This window comes from Thamnophis elegans, chromosome 3, assembly GCF_009769535.1.
Source record: "Thamnophis elegans isolate rThaEle1 chromosome 3, rThaEle1.pri, whole genome shotgun sequence".
Classification (NCBI taxonomy): Eukaryota; Metazoa; Chordata; class Lepidosauria; order Squamata; family Colubridae; genus Thamnophis; species Thamnophis elegans.
Window position 1 is genome coordinate 149,775,621 of NC_045543.1, and position 12,375 is coordinate 149,787,995.

Sequence of the window (12,375 nt, forward strand, 5' to 3'; positions counted from 1 at the left end):
GGGCTGCAAAGATCAGGCCTGTAATATCTAAAGGTCTGCCCTCCCGCTGCCAGCCTCCTCAGACAGAGACACAGGTGGGCACCATCACATGCCTGGCTTTCTCCCGCAGAGCTCCAGGTGTGGGAAAGCCTCGTCCTTCATCCCATTCTTATATTCATCAAGGTTTTGCCCGTTTGGCACTTTAAATTTATGCACTTGTATTAAGAATTATGATTGTGAATAGAACTGAGTTACATTCTTTTTTTGCATTCATAGTCTTGATTTTTATGATATGGGGCACTTGTTAGCTTTTACGTCATGTACTTTTAGATGAGTTCCCCATTTCAGACAAGTTTGTCATTGAATTGATAAAAATCCTTCTTGACTATTTGTTTCATCTAATACAAACCCTTGATGTAATGAATTCATAATTTAAAATGTTACCAAAAAAAAAAAAAAGAGCCGAGGTGGCGCAGTGGTTAGGGTGCAGTACTGCAGGCCCCTTCAGCTGACTGTGATCTGCAGTTCGGCTGTTCTAATCTCACTGGCTCAGGGTTGACTCAGCCTTCCATCCTTCCGAGGTGGGTGAAATGAGGACCCGGATTGTTGTTGGGGGCGATGTGCTGACTCTGTAAACTGCTTAGAGAGGGCTGAAAGCCCTATGAAGCGGTATATAAGTCTAACTGCTATTGCTATCCCGGGGGGGGGGGGGGAGAGATACCCCAATGCCGCTTTCCCCTCCCGGCTGTGCATTTGCCAGGAACCACAGAATTGTCCCAGGAACTATGGCAAAAGCCCACGGAGAAGCCTGGTTTGGGGGCACCCAGAGCCCATGCTCCTGCTTGGCTACTCTTGGAAAGGAAGGTGGCCTGGCTTGCCCCCCCCCCCCAACTCAGCTTCCAGGTCCACCTTGTACCGTATCCCATGCCTGGGTGGGTGGGTGGGAGGTGAGCTCACACCCTTGGCTGATTTTGGTTCTCATGGAGGTTGTGGTAAAATCTATGGTTGGAACAATGCCTCTGCTTTGACACGGCCAGATCGCCCCCTGAAGCTGTTTGGCTTGCTGGTGCCAGCTCCCGTTGAACCAGTTGCTTGGCAGGAGTCCGGAGGCTTTCAGAGAGCACCTGGTGGCTTCTAAAAAGTGGCCAGTTGCCGCCTGGCATCGACAGGCAAGAAGGGGATTGAGTGGCTTCCCTGAAGCTTTTCATGGCTAGTTGTTGGGGGGGGGGGCTTCCTGCTCTTCCCAAGAGGCTCAGACGAAGCAGCAGGAGACCTAGAGAACCCTGCGGGAGGGACAGGGGCGGGGGACACAAAATGGCACGCCCAACCAGAGATGCGGGAGAGCCATGTTAACCACGTGAGGTTGTCTGTACCCAAACGCACCGATTTCTCCATCTCGCATCTGTGCAGCCCACCGGCAACCCTTTGAGGGAGGAAGACCCTCAAGTGTGCCATCTGAGGATTTCCAAGTGGCTTGGGATTCAGCGGGCTCAGCTGACCCACCTGCGGGCTCAGAGGCTGCCTTGCCTGCTCATCTGGGTGGGTGGCCTGCTTGGGGGTGGGTGGGATGTGCCGGGCCCGGAGAAGAGAGCACCCCTTCCCCATCACAGAGCCTTTCCTGCAGCCAGCGGGCTCTTATGGTGGAGGGATGCAGAGGTGGGGGTTCGGCTAGTTGCAGGGCCTCCCCAGGAAGGATGGGTTTAGGGCAGTGTTTCTCAACCTTGGCAACTTGAAGATGTCCGGACTTCAACTCCCAGAATTCCCCAGCCAGCATTCGCTTTCGCATTCGCTGGGGAATTCTGGGAGTTGAAGTCCAGACGTCTTCAAGTGGCCAAGGTTGAGAAACACTGGGTTAGGGAGACTCTTTCCAGGCAGGAGCATTGCTACATTGATCAATGAATAAAAAATGGGGTGGGGGGTGGAAGGAGGGTGTGTGTGTGGGGGGGATTCTCCTCCCTCCAGAGCTGGCAAGAGGCAGCCTTGCTTGAGGCTCTCAGCGCCTTCGCTTCATTCCTACGTGAGGTCTCTGTATCGGGGGGGGTGACCTGTCCATCTGAGGTCAGGCATCCTTTCTCTGACCTGCCCGGAGTGCGGCACAAATTAAAAAAATTCATCCTCTCCTTCTCTTCTAACAAGTCAGCGGTGCTCAGCAGTGTATCTTGAACCCGGGATCAGACAAGCGATGCTGTTGAAGGGCATCCAGGACTTTGCGAGGTTTTGCTGGGGGGGGGGGGGGGGACAGAAGCTCAGGCACAACCCTAACAAGACTTGAGCAGAGCTGTTGACTCTCCCCAATGTTGGGGGAATCCTCGTCTTTGGCTCTGAATTGACCACATAATGCAGCTTGGGGCCACACTCTGTGTGTGTGTGTGTGTGTGTGTGTGTTTTCCTTCCAGTCTCACAGCTGAGAAGGAGGAAAGGAGGAGGAGGAGAGGCAGTCCGGGCCAAGAAGGCTTAGCACCCTTATCTTGTGTGTCCGTGGCAGCCTTTCCTGGACCAAGCCATCGTGTATCCCCCCAATACCTTGGTCAGTTTGCAAATGGATTGTTATAATGTGCTCTACCAGGGCTGCCCTTGGAGGCTATTTAGAAACTGCAGCCGGCCCAGAACGCCGTGCAAGGGCAGGGGGACTCCGTGGCCTAGAGCCCAGCCGTCTGAGCGGCCCACCGGCTTCCCCTGGCTTCTCCCCACACTTCACAACCTTAACAAAGCTGCCTCCCACCGACGAAATAATGCGATCTTGGGAGGACCCAAGAAGGGGGTTCTTCTGGAACTCAGCCCCCCCCCTCCCCAGAAAAGCATCTCCCCCACCCCCAATTGAGGCCATTTGAAACGAGGCTCCCCAACCTGTAGGCGTGAGGGGTTTGCAAGCGGGCCGTGGGAATGGCCAGCAAGCACCGGGCGTCCTCCCTTGTGAGAGAGCAGCGGGCGAGTATGCATTCCGTTTAAGTGAGTGGGCAGGCACATGTGCAGAGTGCTTCTGCAAATGGAGCCTATGTGCTTGCTGGCCGCTTATGTCCCCTTCCCACCCCCCACCCCCATGGCAGAAAATCTGCTTTAAAAGGGCAGCTTCAGGTGCTGTTCATACAGGCCTGCTCCTGCGCTGTCTTTTGGGTTCATGTCTTTATGGTTCTTCTATGCCAGTGTTTCTCAACCTTGGCAACTTGAAGATGTCCGGACTTCAACTCCCAGATTCCCCAGCCAGCTATGCTTTTAAGTCAGTGTTTCTCAACCTTGGCAACTTGAAGAGGTCCGGAACTTCAACTCCCAGAATTCCCCAGCCAGCTATGCTTTTAAGTCAGTGTTTCTCAACCTTGGCAACTTGAAAGAGGTCCGGACTTCAACTCCCAGAATTACCCAGCCAGCATTCGCTGGCTGGGAAGTTCTGAGAGTTGAAGTCCGGACCTCTTCAAGTTGCCCAAGGTTGAGAAACAGCTGTTCTATGCCAACCCATCCAGAGATCTGATTAATAACTAAACCATCCCTGTTGCCGACGTCAGAATATGGACCCAGCTTTGGGAAGGGGGGGAGTGATTGCCAGCTGGCCTCCTGGGCCTTTGATGAGGTTTCCCTTGCACTGATTTTTGAATCCAGGCCCTGAGGCCTCTCTGAGGTGGGTCCCCATCAGCCGCACTCAGCCAGCAGCCACAAAGCAACCTTTGGGAAGAAAGAGGCCCACGCAGAGCCAAGGGCTGCCTGCTGCCTGCCCAGCGCAGGCCTTTTATTGAGAGCAAGCCCCCTGTACAGTGCAGGTCGGTTCAGCCGGGCGGCCAGCCCATCTGGCGCCCGCCCAGCACATGGAGGTGGAGAGGTAGACGGACTGCGCCCCTTGGCGGGCCCTCGTTGATGACTGCAGGAGGAGGGGAGAAAGGCTTGGAGGGGGGCACCGGGCACATGCCAGCACCCTTGGCGGCAGGAGGGTGGAGCAACCCCCTCCTCTCACCCCCGGGACAACAGTGGCCCCGTTCCCCATCACGGCCTCTCGGCCAAACGGCTGCCGCCTTCTACCTCACCCACTCGGTAGCCCTCGGACAGGTCCCTCCGCCTTGCCCGTCTGGGCTGGCCACCACCAGCAAGTGGTCCCAGGAGCTGGGCAGAGAGGGAGATGGAGGAGTGGGGGGTCGCTGGCAGGGAGGGAGATGGAGGAGTGGGGGGTCGCAGAGCCCCCTTCCCCGCCCAGGCTCCAGACCCGAGGAGAAGATCCACCCCACCCAACCCACAAGCGGGAGGAGGGGAAGCCCGGATCCTTCACCAGGCTCGTGTGGGGGGGGGGGGTGTCGCCCCCCCTGCCCACCCCCGCCCTTCACCCTCTGGCCAGCCAGCTTCTCACCTGAGCGTCGCTCTCGGAACCCGGCTAAGGCGCGTCAAGGGCCGTCGCGGGATCACCAGGAAGTGCACCGGAGGCCTGCGGCGCTGCGTCCCGAAAAGCCAGGCACTGCGGGCGCCCCGAGAGAAAGGAGCGATGAGCGCGGTGAGCCTCCTGCGCGCCCCCCCTCTTGCCTTCCCCGACTCCGCGATCCCAGCCAGCGCCCACCTGGTCGCTCCTCGTAGAGCACGTGCGCCGGGATGGAGCCGTCCAGGATCCGGCCATGAAGCCGGTGGGACCGGGCTGCTCGGCGCGCGCTGCGCCCCGCTCCGCCTCCTCGCTCGGTCCGCCCGCGGCTCAAGCCCCTCTGCCGGACAGACGGCGCCCCGTCACCCCGCTCGCGACCCCCGCCTGAAGGGGAGCCTGGAAGCCCCCCCCCTCCCCGGGAAGACTCAGAAGAGGCGCTCGGAGCTGCTATTCTGCCCCCACCCCGGGTCCGCCCCTGCCCTCCGCCGCCGCCGCCGCCGCTACCTGTCCCGGACGGCCCCAGGCGCGAACCAGCAACCGCCCCCCTAGCCTCGCCGCCGCCATGCCTGCTAGCGCCGCCCCCTCGAGCAAGCGCATGCGCACTCCCGCACCTCTGCCCCTAGCGGTGGGACGAGAGATTGCAGGACGCACTCCCTACACACGTGTTACACCGTCCCCCTCCCGACAACAGCAAGCGAGGCAGCCCGGCTAAGAAAGCGACCTCCTTTTTATTCATCGGGCCCAGAAGAAAGTTCACCCCCCCCCCCCCGCCTCGAAGCCCATGCGGCCCCGTTTCGGCTGGGGCCCACTGGGAAGAGGAAGGTCCCCGCTGGCTGCTGCGCACTGAGCATGGCTGGCAGACAGGGGCTCCTCGGGGGGCTCTGGGGGCTGGTCCAGCACAGCCCAGGTGTACCTGCGCAGGGTCTGGCGGCGTTCGTGGGGGATGCCCCGGGCGCTCAGGCTCTGCGAGGACAGCAGCTCCTGGGAGTCCCCCTGGGAAGCGGCTGGCAGAGTGGGGGGAGCCTGGGCGGGGGGCTCCGCCGGCAGGGCGGGAGGGGGCCTGGGAGCCCTGCCGTCCCCCGACCAGTCACTGAGCTCCGACTGGTAGCTGGTGGAGGAGGTGAAGCTGCCCGAGAGGCTCTGCGTCCCCCTGCGCCGTTTGGCTCGCCTCCGCTGCTCCCTCAGCTCCTGCTGTCGCCGGGCCTTGGTGGCCCCCAACCTCTCCAGCCACCAGGCTGCCCAGTCACCCGCCCAGGAAGCCTCCAGTCGCTGGCTGAGCTCCCCTGGGGGCAGCTGTGGGGCAGGAGGCACAGGGACCCCTCTCTCGTCCCCCCAGGAGCAGAAGAGCTGTTCTTCCCGCATGGCCCCGCGCAGGCGGCACGAAGCCTCCACAGAGGACGGGGAAGCCCCCTCTGTGTCCCTCGGCTCTCGGTGGGCGAAGAGGCAGCCCTGGTTGAGCGTGGCCGGAGGGCACTGCCAGTACAGGGTGGGCAGGGCAGCCCGCTTCCAGGACCTCAGCCAGCGCCGGTAGAGGGTTGCAGCTGCCGGGGTACAAGTGGTCTTGGCTCCGTCTGCAGAAATGGGGTCCTGGCAGGGTCTGCCCACCACGGCGCCTGCAACACTGGTCTCTGGCTCCGAGTCGGTGGGAGCCTCCCCATTGGCCTGGGGGAGCAGCAGCTGGTAGAAGAGGTCCCCGGCCTGGGAAAGCTGGAAGACCAGTAGGGTCTGGATCCCCTCCTTCTGGCCCAGGGCTGCTGCAATGCCTGGATTGGGGGAGGAGAGAAGGAGAGATGAGATTGGGGGTGGGGGGGAACCAATTCTTGAAGCCCTGCTGGATGCCCAGCTATGCCAGGTTCTGCCCTGCTATTGGCAAGGAGGCTAGCCTGGGGTTTTTGGATCTGGCTGGTGTCTTGGTGGATGTGAGCGATAGCAGCTTCATCCTCTGGAGGTGCAGGAGGCACCCAGAACCTCCTTGGAGTGCAAAGCCCGTTTCCCTTCATCTGCCACCCTCCACCCACCCCCCTCCGGCCCCTACCTGCTGTGTGGACGGAGAGCGCCTGGCTGAGGGCGCTCTGCCTCACAGGCACCTGCGCGGGAAAGTGGGGCAGACACTCCTTGATGGAGGGCAGCGTCTGGGGCGCACCTTGGAGCTGGCAAGGGAGGCTGTGCCCACCTGTGGAGACAGCCCAGCCACCTCAAGAATCCTGCAGCACCCAGGCTACCCCCCCCCCCCCGCCCACTGGCATGACTGCCTCAATGCCAATGGAGGTGCGGGCCTCTTCTGGTGCTCACCTGAGTACTGCAGCAGGAGCATCTCCTGGGAGTGGTGGGCACCCAGGAGCACCTTGTGGCTGTGCTGCCCAGGCCCAGCAGGTATGTGGTGGGCCATAGATGGGTGGCCGCTGCATCATGTGCTCCCAGGACAGGGACAGAGCACCAGGTTGGGAAGCGTTCGTCCAGCACAAAGACCGAAAACTGCGGGTGAATGAATGTTAATGTGTGTGTGTGTTTCTAGGCACAGGGACCCTCAGGCAAGGAAACAGCCCCCTGCTTCTGCCAAGCCATGGGGGGCAGCCCGGGAAGGCAGCCTGCACAGAAGGGAGGGGGGTGGTGCCCCAGGCTGAGGCCCCTGGTCCAGGCAAAGACTGCCCCCAACAGCCCCCCAAACAACACCCCCCCCCCAGGTTACCTGCGTGGCCACTAAGTGGTGGAAGGGCTCCGAAGGGCCCAGTGCTTGGAGAGGACAAGGCGTTCCCCACGCTGGCAATCTGCTTCAGCCCCCACCTTGAAGAGGTCGAAGTGGGAGGACACCTGGGGGGGCAGGCCAGGAAGGTCAGCAGCTAGGTGCGACTGCACCCCCCCCCCCGCGCCCAGGGGCCCTTCTCAGCAGCCCCTCCCTCATAGGCAGAGGGATTGGCAGCTCCAGCCGCTCCCCCCCTGCTCAAGCTCACCCTCTGGTCGAGACCCTTCAGGCCGGTGTGGTCGGCAAAAGTCAGCACTTGTGGGTGGGCAGAAAACTCGCTCCAGCGCCAAGGGGAAGGGCCCGGAAGAAGATAGCTGTCCGCGGTCCTGGTGCAGCCGCCGGAGCCTGGAGGGAAGGGGTCAGTCCTGCCCCCCTCGCAGCCAAAAGCTGGTCTGCTGGCAAGAGGGCAACACCCGGACTTCCAGAGGGCAGCAGGGGACAAAGGATCTCCCCCCCCAGGCGCTCAGGAGGCCCATTGGCCATTTCCCCCCCCCCGCCTCCCCCAGCAGAACAGCTGTTGTAATATAGTTCCTTGTGTAGGTGTGTGTCCCCCATGGCCTAGTTCATACTAGGGCTTGCAGAGCCACGCTGAACCACACAGGAGAAAACAAACTCCTAAAACCCCATAACATTCCCCTCCATGCCTCCCCTCCAGTGTGGGCCCCACTCAAGGAGGCAGCCAGCCTCACTTGCTCACCCCGTCTCCACGTTCCAGAGGTACAGCTCCCCTTGCAGGGTGCACAAGGACAGCTCGCCGGGTAGGTGGGGGCTGCAAGGAGACAGCGGAGCTAGGGAAGGGCAGAGGTCCCTTGCCTCTTCCCCCCCACCCCAAGCAGGAGGCCAGCCCCTCGTGTCTCACTGGCAGAAAGCTCCCGGAGCCCCACCCCCCAGCCTTTGGAGAAGACGCCTGTTGTAATATAGTTCCTTGTGTAGGTGTGTGGTCCCCCATGGCCCAGTTCATAACGGGCATGCAGAGCCACGCTGACCACACAGGAGAAAACAAACTCCTAAAACTCCATAACATCCTGATAGTTCATAACATAACATCCTGAGATGTGCCCTACCAATGAGCCCAGGATTTGACCATATATAGACAGAACTTCCCTGAGCAGTAGACTAGAAATTGTACTTTTACAGGCTGTTTTTAACCACATCCTATTGCTCCTCCTGCCTTTGTCCTAATCTCAATAAAAGGGGCTCTCAGACCCCAATCTGGGTCGCTCCATCCCGAGAAAAGGTTGTCTCCCTGTCTTTTCTCAACACTGGCCTCATGGGCGAACCACGGGAACGTTACAGAACGCCCCTTACCTGACTGCGATGGAAGAACAAGGGGCTTCTGTGCGAACCACCTGCAGAGGGCTGGGGCCTTTCCACGCTGCTTCCTCCAGGCCCCGCAGAAATGGTCGGAGCGCACCCCCAGGAAGTCTGGGGAGGGGAAACAGAAAGGGACCCTTCAAGAGGGGAAGAGTGGTGGTGGTGGGGCAACAGAGGCCAGTACCATCCCTCGGGACCTGCCATACCCACCGCTGCCCTCCAGGTGCGCCTGCTGCCACTTGCTGGACGGGCTCCATTGAGCTCGAACTGGACGGGGAGGCCGCGGAGTTCGGGTCTTAGGGCGCCGCTGGCCACTGGCCTCAAGGCCGCCTCCTGGAAGCCTGCAGGGGCCGTTAGGAAGAGAACGCGCGGCGAAGGGACGCCTGTCCCGCCGCCCAGGACCGCCCCGCCCCTTCGCGCCGCAGGATACAGAGCCGGTCCGCCGCTTCCCCGGCTGGGAACACCAGGCAGCCCCGGCGGGGAGGTTTACCGCGGGCGCCGTCGGGCAGCCAGGCCAAGGCTCCGCCGGTGGGGCTCTCGTCGAAGGACAGGCGCCGGCCGCTGCTCTGCCAGATCCTCGTGGAGCCATTCGGCCACCACCTTCAGGGGCAGCTCCGACAGCCAGTCGCGGCACACGAGGCCACCCCGGAGAGAGGGCCGACCGGTGCTGAAACGGCACGACGGAACAGCGGCCGCTTAGGACGACGCCCGCCCACCGCAACGGTTACCCGAGGGCGTCTCGGGGAAGCAGCCTCGCTGGCCGAGCGCAGTCCCGGGCTCTCCCCCGCCGCTCGCCCCGGCAAGGGCACTTGCCTGCCGCCCCGCGTCTGGCCTTCCAGGGCTCGAAGGAGGCGGGTCATCCCGCAGGACGCCTCCGGCTCTCCTCTGCGGAAGAGAGCGGGCGGCGGGTAAGGAGGGGCCGGCGGGGGCCCGCCTTCCCTCCCCGCAGGGCTCCAGGGAACCGCCGCCGCCTCCCGCCCGCGCTGACCCAGTCGGTGGAGTCCCCCAGGTAGACGTGCTCGGTCAGCAGCCGCGCCGTGGCCCCGAAGGCCGCCTCCGGCTGGTCCAGGAAGAGCCGGCCGAGGCTGCGGGCCCAGCGCGCTCAGGGCCGGGGCGGCGGAGGCGCCGTCGATGGGGGCCGCCGCCTCCGGGGGCTTCAGCGGCAGCGGAGTCGGGCTCGACGGGCAGCCAGATCTCCCGAGCCTTCCGGCGGCGGCGGGGTAAGAAGAGCGGCGGGGCTTCCGGCCACCCTGGAGCCGCTACGCCCACCTGGCCGCACTGGCCCCAGCCGCCCGTCCGCAGCCCGGCCCCGTCGCGCCTAGGCGGCCCCGCGCGGAAGAGTCCCGGGAGCAGCGCCGCGGGGAAGGCCGCCATCGGCGCGTGCACGTGCGGGACTTCCCGGCCGCGCATAGCCCGGAGCCGCCCCCGCGCGACGCTCCGGCCTGCGCCCCCTGGCGGCCCGAGGGGGGCGATCTCCGAGCGAGGGGAGGGCCAGCTGCCCCGCTCTCCGCCTACAAAGCGCCGTATCCCCCCCCCCCCCCCCCGCTTTCCGCTCTTGGCGATTCTTCGCTTAAGGCGGCTGGGGCTGGAGAGAAGGAGGGGGGGTGGGCGGACAGGTGGGCGGAAGAGAAGGCTTCCTAGCATAGAATTTTTTGGCCAGGTGTGATTGGACACATAATAGCAATAGCAGTTAGACTTATATACCGCTTCATAGGGCTTTCAGCCCTCTCTAAGCGGTTTACAGAGTCAGCATATCGCCCCCAACAACAATCCGGGTCCTCATTTTACCCACCTCGGAAGGATGGAAGGCTGAGTCAACCCTGAGCCGGTGAGATTTGAACAGCCGAACTGCAGTCAGCTGAAGCAGCCTGCAGTGCTGCATTTAACCACTGCGCCACCTCGGAATTTGCCTTTGGTGCAGATGCTGTCAGTGTACATAAAAAGAAAAAAAATACATTCATCCAAGAATCATCTGCATATCTTAAGGACCATTCAAACGAGAGATATAAACGAGACTGGAAAAAAATGGATCGATTATATACAAAATAAATATGGGACTAAGAAATCCCAGATAGCTTATGATGAAGATCAGGAAATGATATAAATTGTTTAAAGTTAGCCTAGCAGGAGGAGCTAAGTTCAATGTAAAGATGTTATCAATTTTCTATTCTTTTTTCCAATATATTTTAGACTGTTTTTGTTAAAGATTTATACCTTGTATGGGTTCTGGGAAGTCAGGGGAGGGAGGCTGGGGGGGGGGGGTTGGGGGGGAGGGGGGAAGAGAGAGGGATGAATATTAGGCTTGACGAGGGGTGTTAGATTTTAATGTAATATGATTGCACATGTATACTGTCTTCTCTTATTTTTCTTTAAAGCTAAGATATGTTAAGTATATTGATATGGAAGCATAAATACCATCAAAATAGAATGGAGTTTGCTCAGAAGCGGAAATACACCAAGTGAATGAGAGGAAGAGTGGGAAACAGAGGAGAGAAGAAGAGATAGGAAGAGAGGGATAGGAGAGTAAATAAAGTAATATGATTGCACATGTATACTGTCTTCTCTTATTTTTTCGTTAAAACTAAGATATGTTAAGTATATTAGTGTATATTAGAGCAAGGTGGCGCAGTGGTTTAAATGCAGCACTGCAGGCTACTGCTAGATCAGCAGGTCAGCGGTTCAAATCTCACCGGCTCAGGGTTGACTCAGCCTTCCATCCTTCCGAGGTGGGTAAAATGAGGACCCAGATTGTTGGGGGCAATATGCTGACTCTCTGTAAACCGCTTAGAGAGGCCTGAAAGGCCTATGAAGCGGTATATAAGTCTACTGCTATTGCTATTGCTATATTGATATGGAAGCATAAATACCATCAACATAGAATGGAGTTTGCTCAGAAGTGGAAATACACCAATGAGAGGAAGAGTGGGGAAACAGAGGAGAAGAAAGATAAGAAGAGAGGGATAGGAGAGAGGGTAAGGGGGAAAGCTGAGGAGGATAAGGAGGAGTGGAATGAAGAGAGGAGAAGGAGAAAGGAAGGGGAAGTAGAGCAGAGAAGGATGATGGAGGGAAGAAAGGAGGTAGGAGAGAGGTAGAAGAAAGAGGTGTATGGAGAGCAGAAGAGCTAATAATGGGTTTTTATCTTTCTGGGCGTTGATGACAAGAGGAACTGATGTAATTACTACTTAATACAATAAGATATTGGCTATGTAATAGTATACATGTGGATTATATGTTATGAAAATGGAAAATAAAAAGTATATTAAAAAAAATAAGAATCATAAGGTAAAACAATCAGTGATAGTCCAGAGGTTACTCATAAGCAATGAAATCATACTAGGAAAAATAGAGCAATATAAATCTTAAAGATACAAGCAAGATGGTTATAGTTATAAGGGAGAGGAGAGAGGTAAATAGGAAGGGTGAGGAGAAGAAGAATAGAACAATAGGAATACAATCGAAAAAACAGCGGCTGGAGGGAAAATGGCCAAGGGGTTTTTCAAAACCTCAAAGCGCAGGAAAGGACCTCAACTGAGAGAAGCTTTCAAAAGTTGCCTTGCTCCCTTTCTCCTTCGCCCGTCTCCCAAGAGGAAAGTGATCCACTCGGCTACCTCACCAGCTCTAGGAAGGGAGTCCTTCAGGATTGGGCGGCATATAAATTTTAATAATAAATAAAATAAATAAAATAAAAACATCACGATGCGTGTTTCCAGCCAGCCGAAGCAAACAGAGCAGAACATTCACCGAGCATCACCCCCCCCACACACACATAAGCACTGTACTCCAGGGGTAGGTCGGGGCTTAGAAAGGGGCCCAGAGCCCCTCTTCTCCCCTCATGGCTCAGCCCCCCTGGCCCCGTCCAAATCAAAGTAATGCTGACCAGTTTGTGGGGAGGGAAGCAGGAGCTCAACCCACAAGCCAGACCACTCAGTGCTCAGAACCATCAGAATGGAATTTCTCTCTCGGCCAAGCGAAGCTCCACCCACCCCTCGCACCAAGTACTTTCTTC

General features: G+C 58.9%; 1 protein-coding gene and 1 long non-coding RNA gene across 5 annotated transcripts; both read right to left on the reverse strand.

Annotated features, from left to right (window-relative positions):
- Positions 1 to 3,564: 3,564 nt before the first annotated feature.
- LOC116506055 (TATA box-binding protein-associated factor, RNA polymerase I, subunit C-like) lies at positions 3,565 to 6,747 on the reverse strand. 2 transcript variants are annotated; one of them, XM_032213636.1, is made up of 4 exons: positions 6,605 to 6,747; positions 4,817 to 6,075; positions 4,310 to 4,414; positions 3,565 to 4,068 (listed from the first exon to the last, which is right to left on the reverse strand). In XM_032213636.1, the coding sequence occupies exons 1-2, from the start codon at positions 6,699 to 6,701 to the stop codon at positions 5,066 to 5,068; spliced, it is 1,107 nt and encodes a 368-aa protein (XP_032069527.1). In that variant the 5' UTR covers positions 6,702 to 6,747; the 3' UTR covers positions 3,565 to 4,068; positions 4,310 to 4,414; positions 4,817 to 5,065. The 2 variants fall into 2 exon arrangements, with proteins under 2 accessions (XP_032069527.1, XP_032069526.1); XM_032213635.1 differs by lacking the exons at positions 3,565 to 4,068; positions 4,310 to 4,414 and adding an exon at positions 4,597 to 4,652.
- Positions 6,748 to 7,357: 610 nt separating this feature from the next.
- Positions 7,358 to 8,998, reverse strand: LOC116506445. Of its 3 annotated transcripts, none has more exons than XR_004255025.1 (5): positions 8,800 to 8,998; positions 8,580 to 8,710; positions 8,364 to 8,480; positions 7,753 to 7,824; positions 7,358 to 7,400 (listed from the first exon to the last, which is right to left on the reverse strand). It is a non-coding gene; the product is annotated as an uncharacterized LOC116506445 (long non-coding RNA). The 3 variants fall into 3 exon arrangements; XR_004255027.1 differs by lacking the exon at positions 7,358 to 7,400 and adding an exon at positions 7,414 to 7,447; XR_004255026.1 differs by lacking the exon at positions 7,358 to 7,400 and adding an exon at positions 7,425 to 7,450.
- Between the last annotated feature and the right edge of the window lie 3,377 nt (positions 8,999 to 12,375).

Bases quoted from the DNA above. Each gene is read 5' to 3' on its own strand.
- LOC116506055 (XM_032213636.1), bottom strand. From the start codon at position 6,701: ATGGCCCACCACATACCTGCTGGGCCTGGGCAGCACAGCCACAAGGTG. The intron at 6,076-6,604 runs GTGAGCACCAGA...CCCCCAATCCAG, and splicing joins GCTCCTGCTGCAGTACTCAG to GCATTGCAGCAGCCCTGGGC.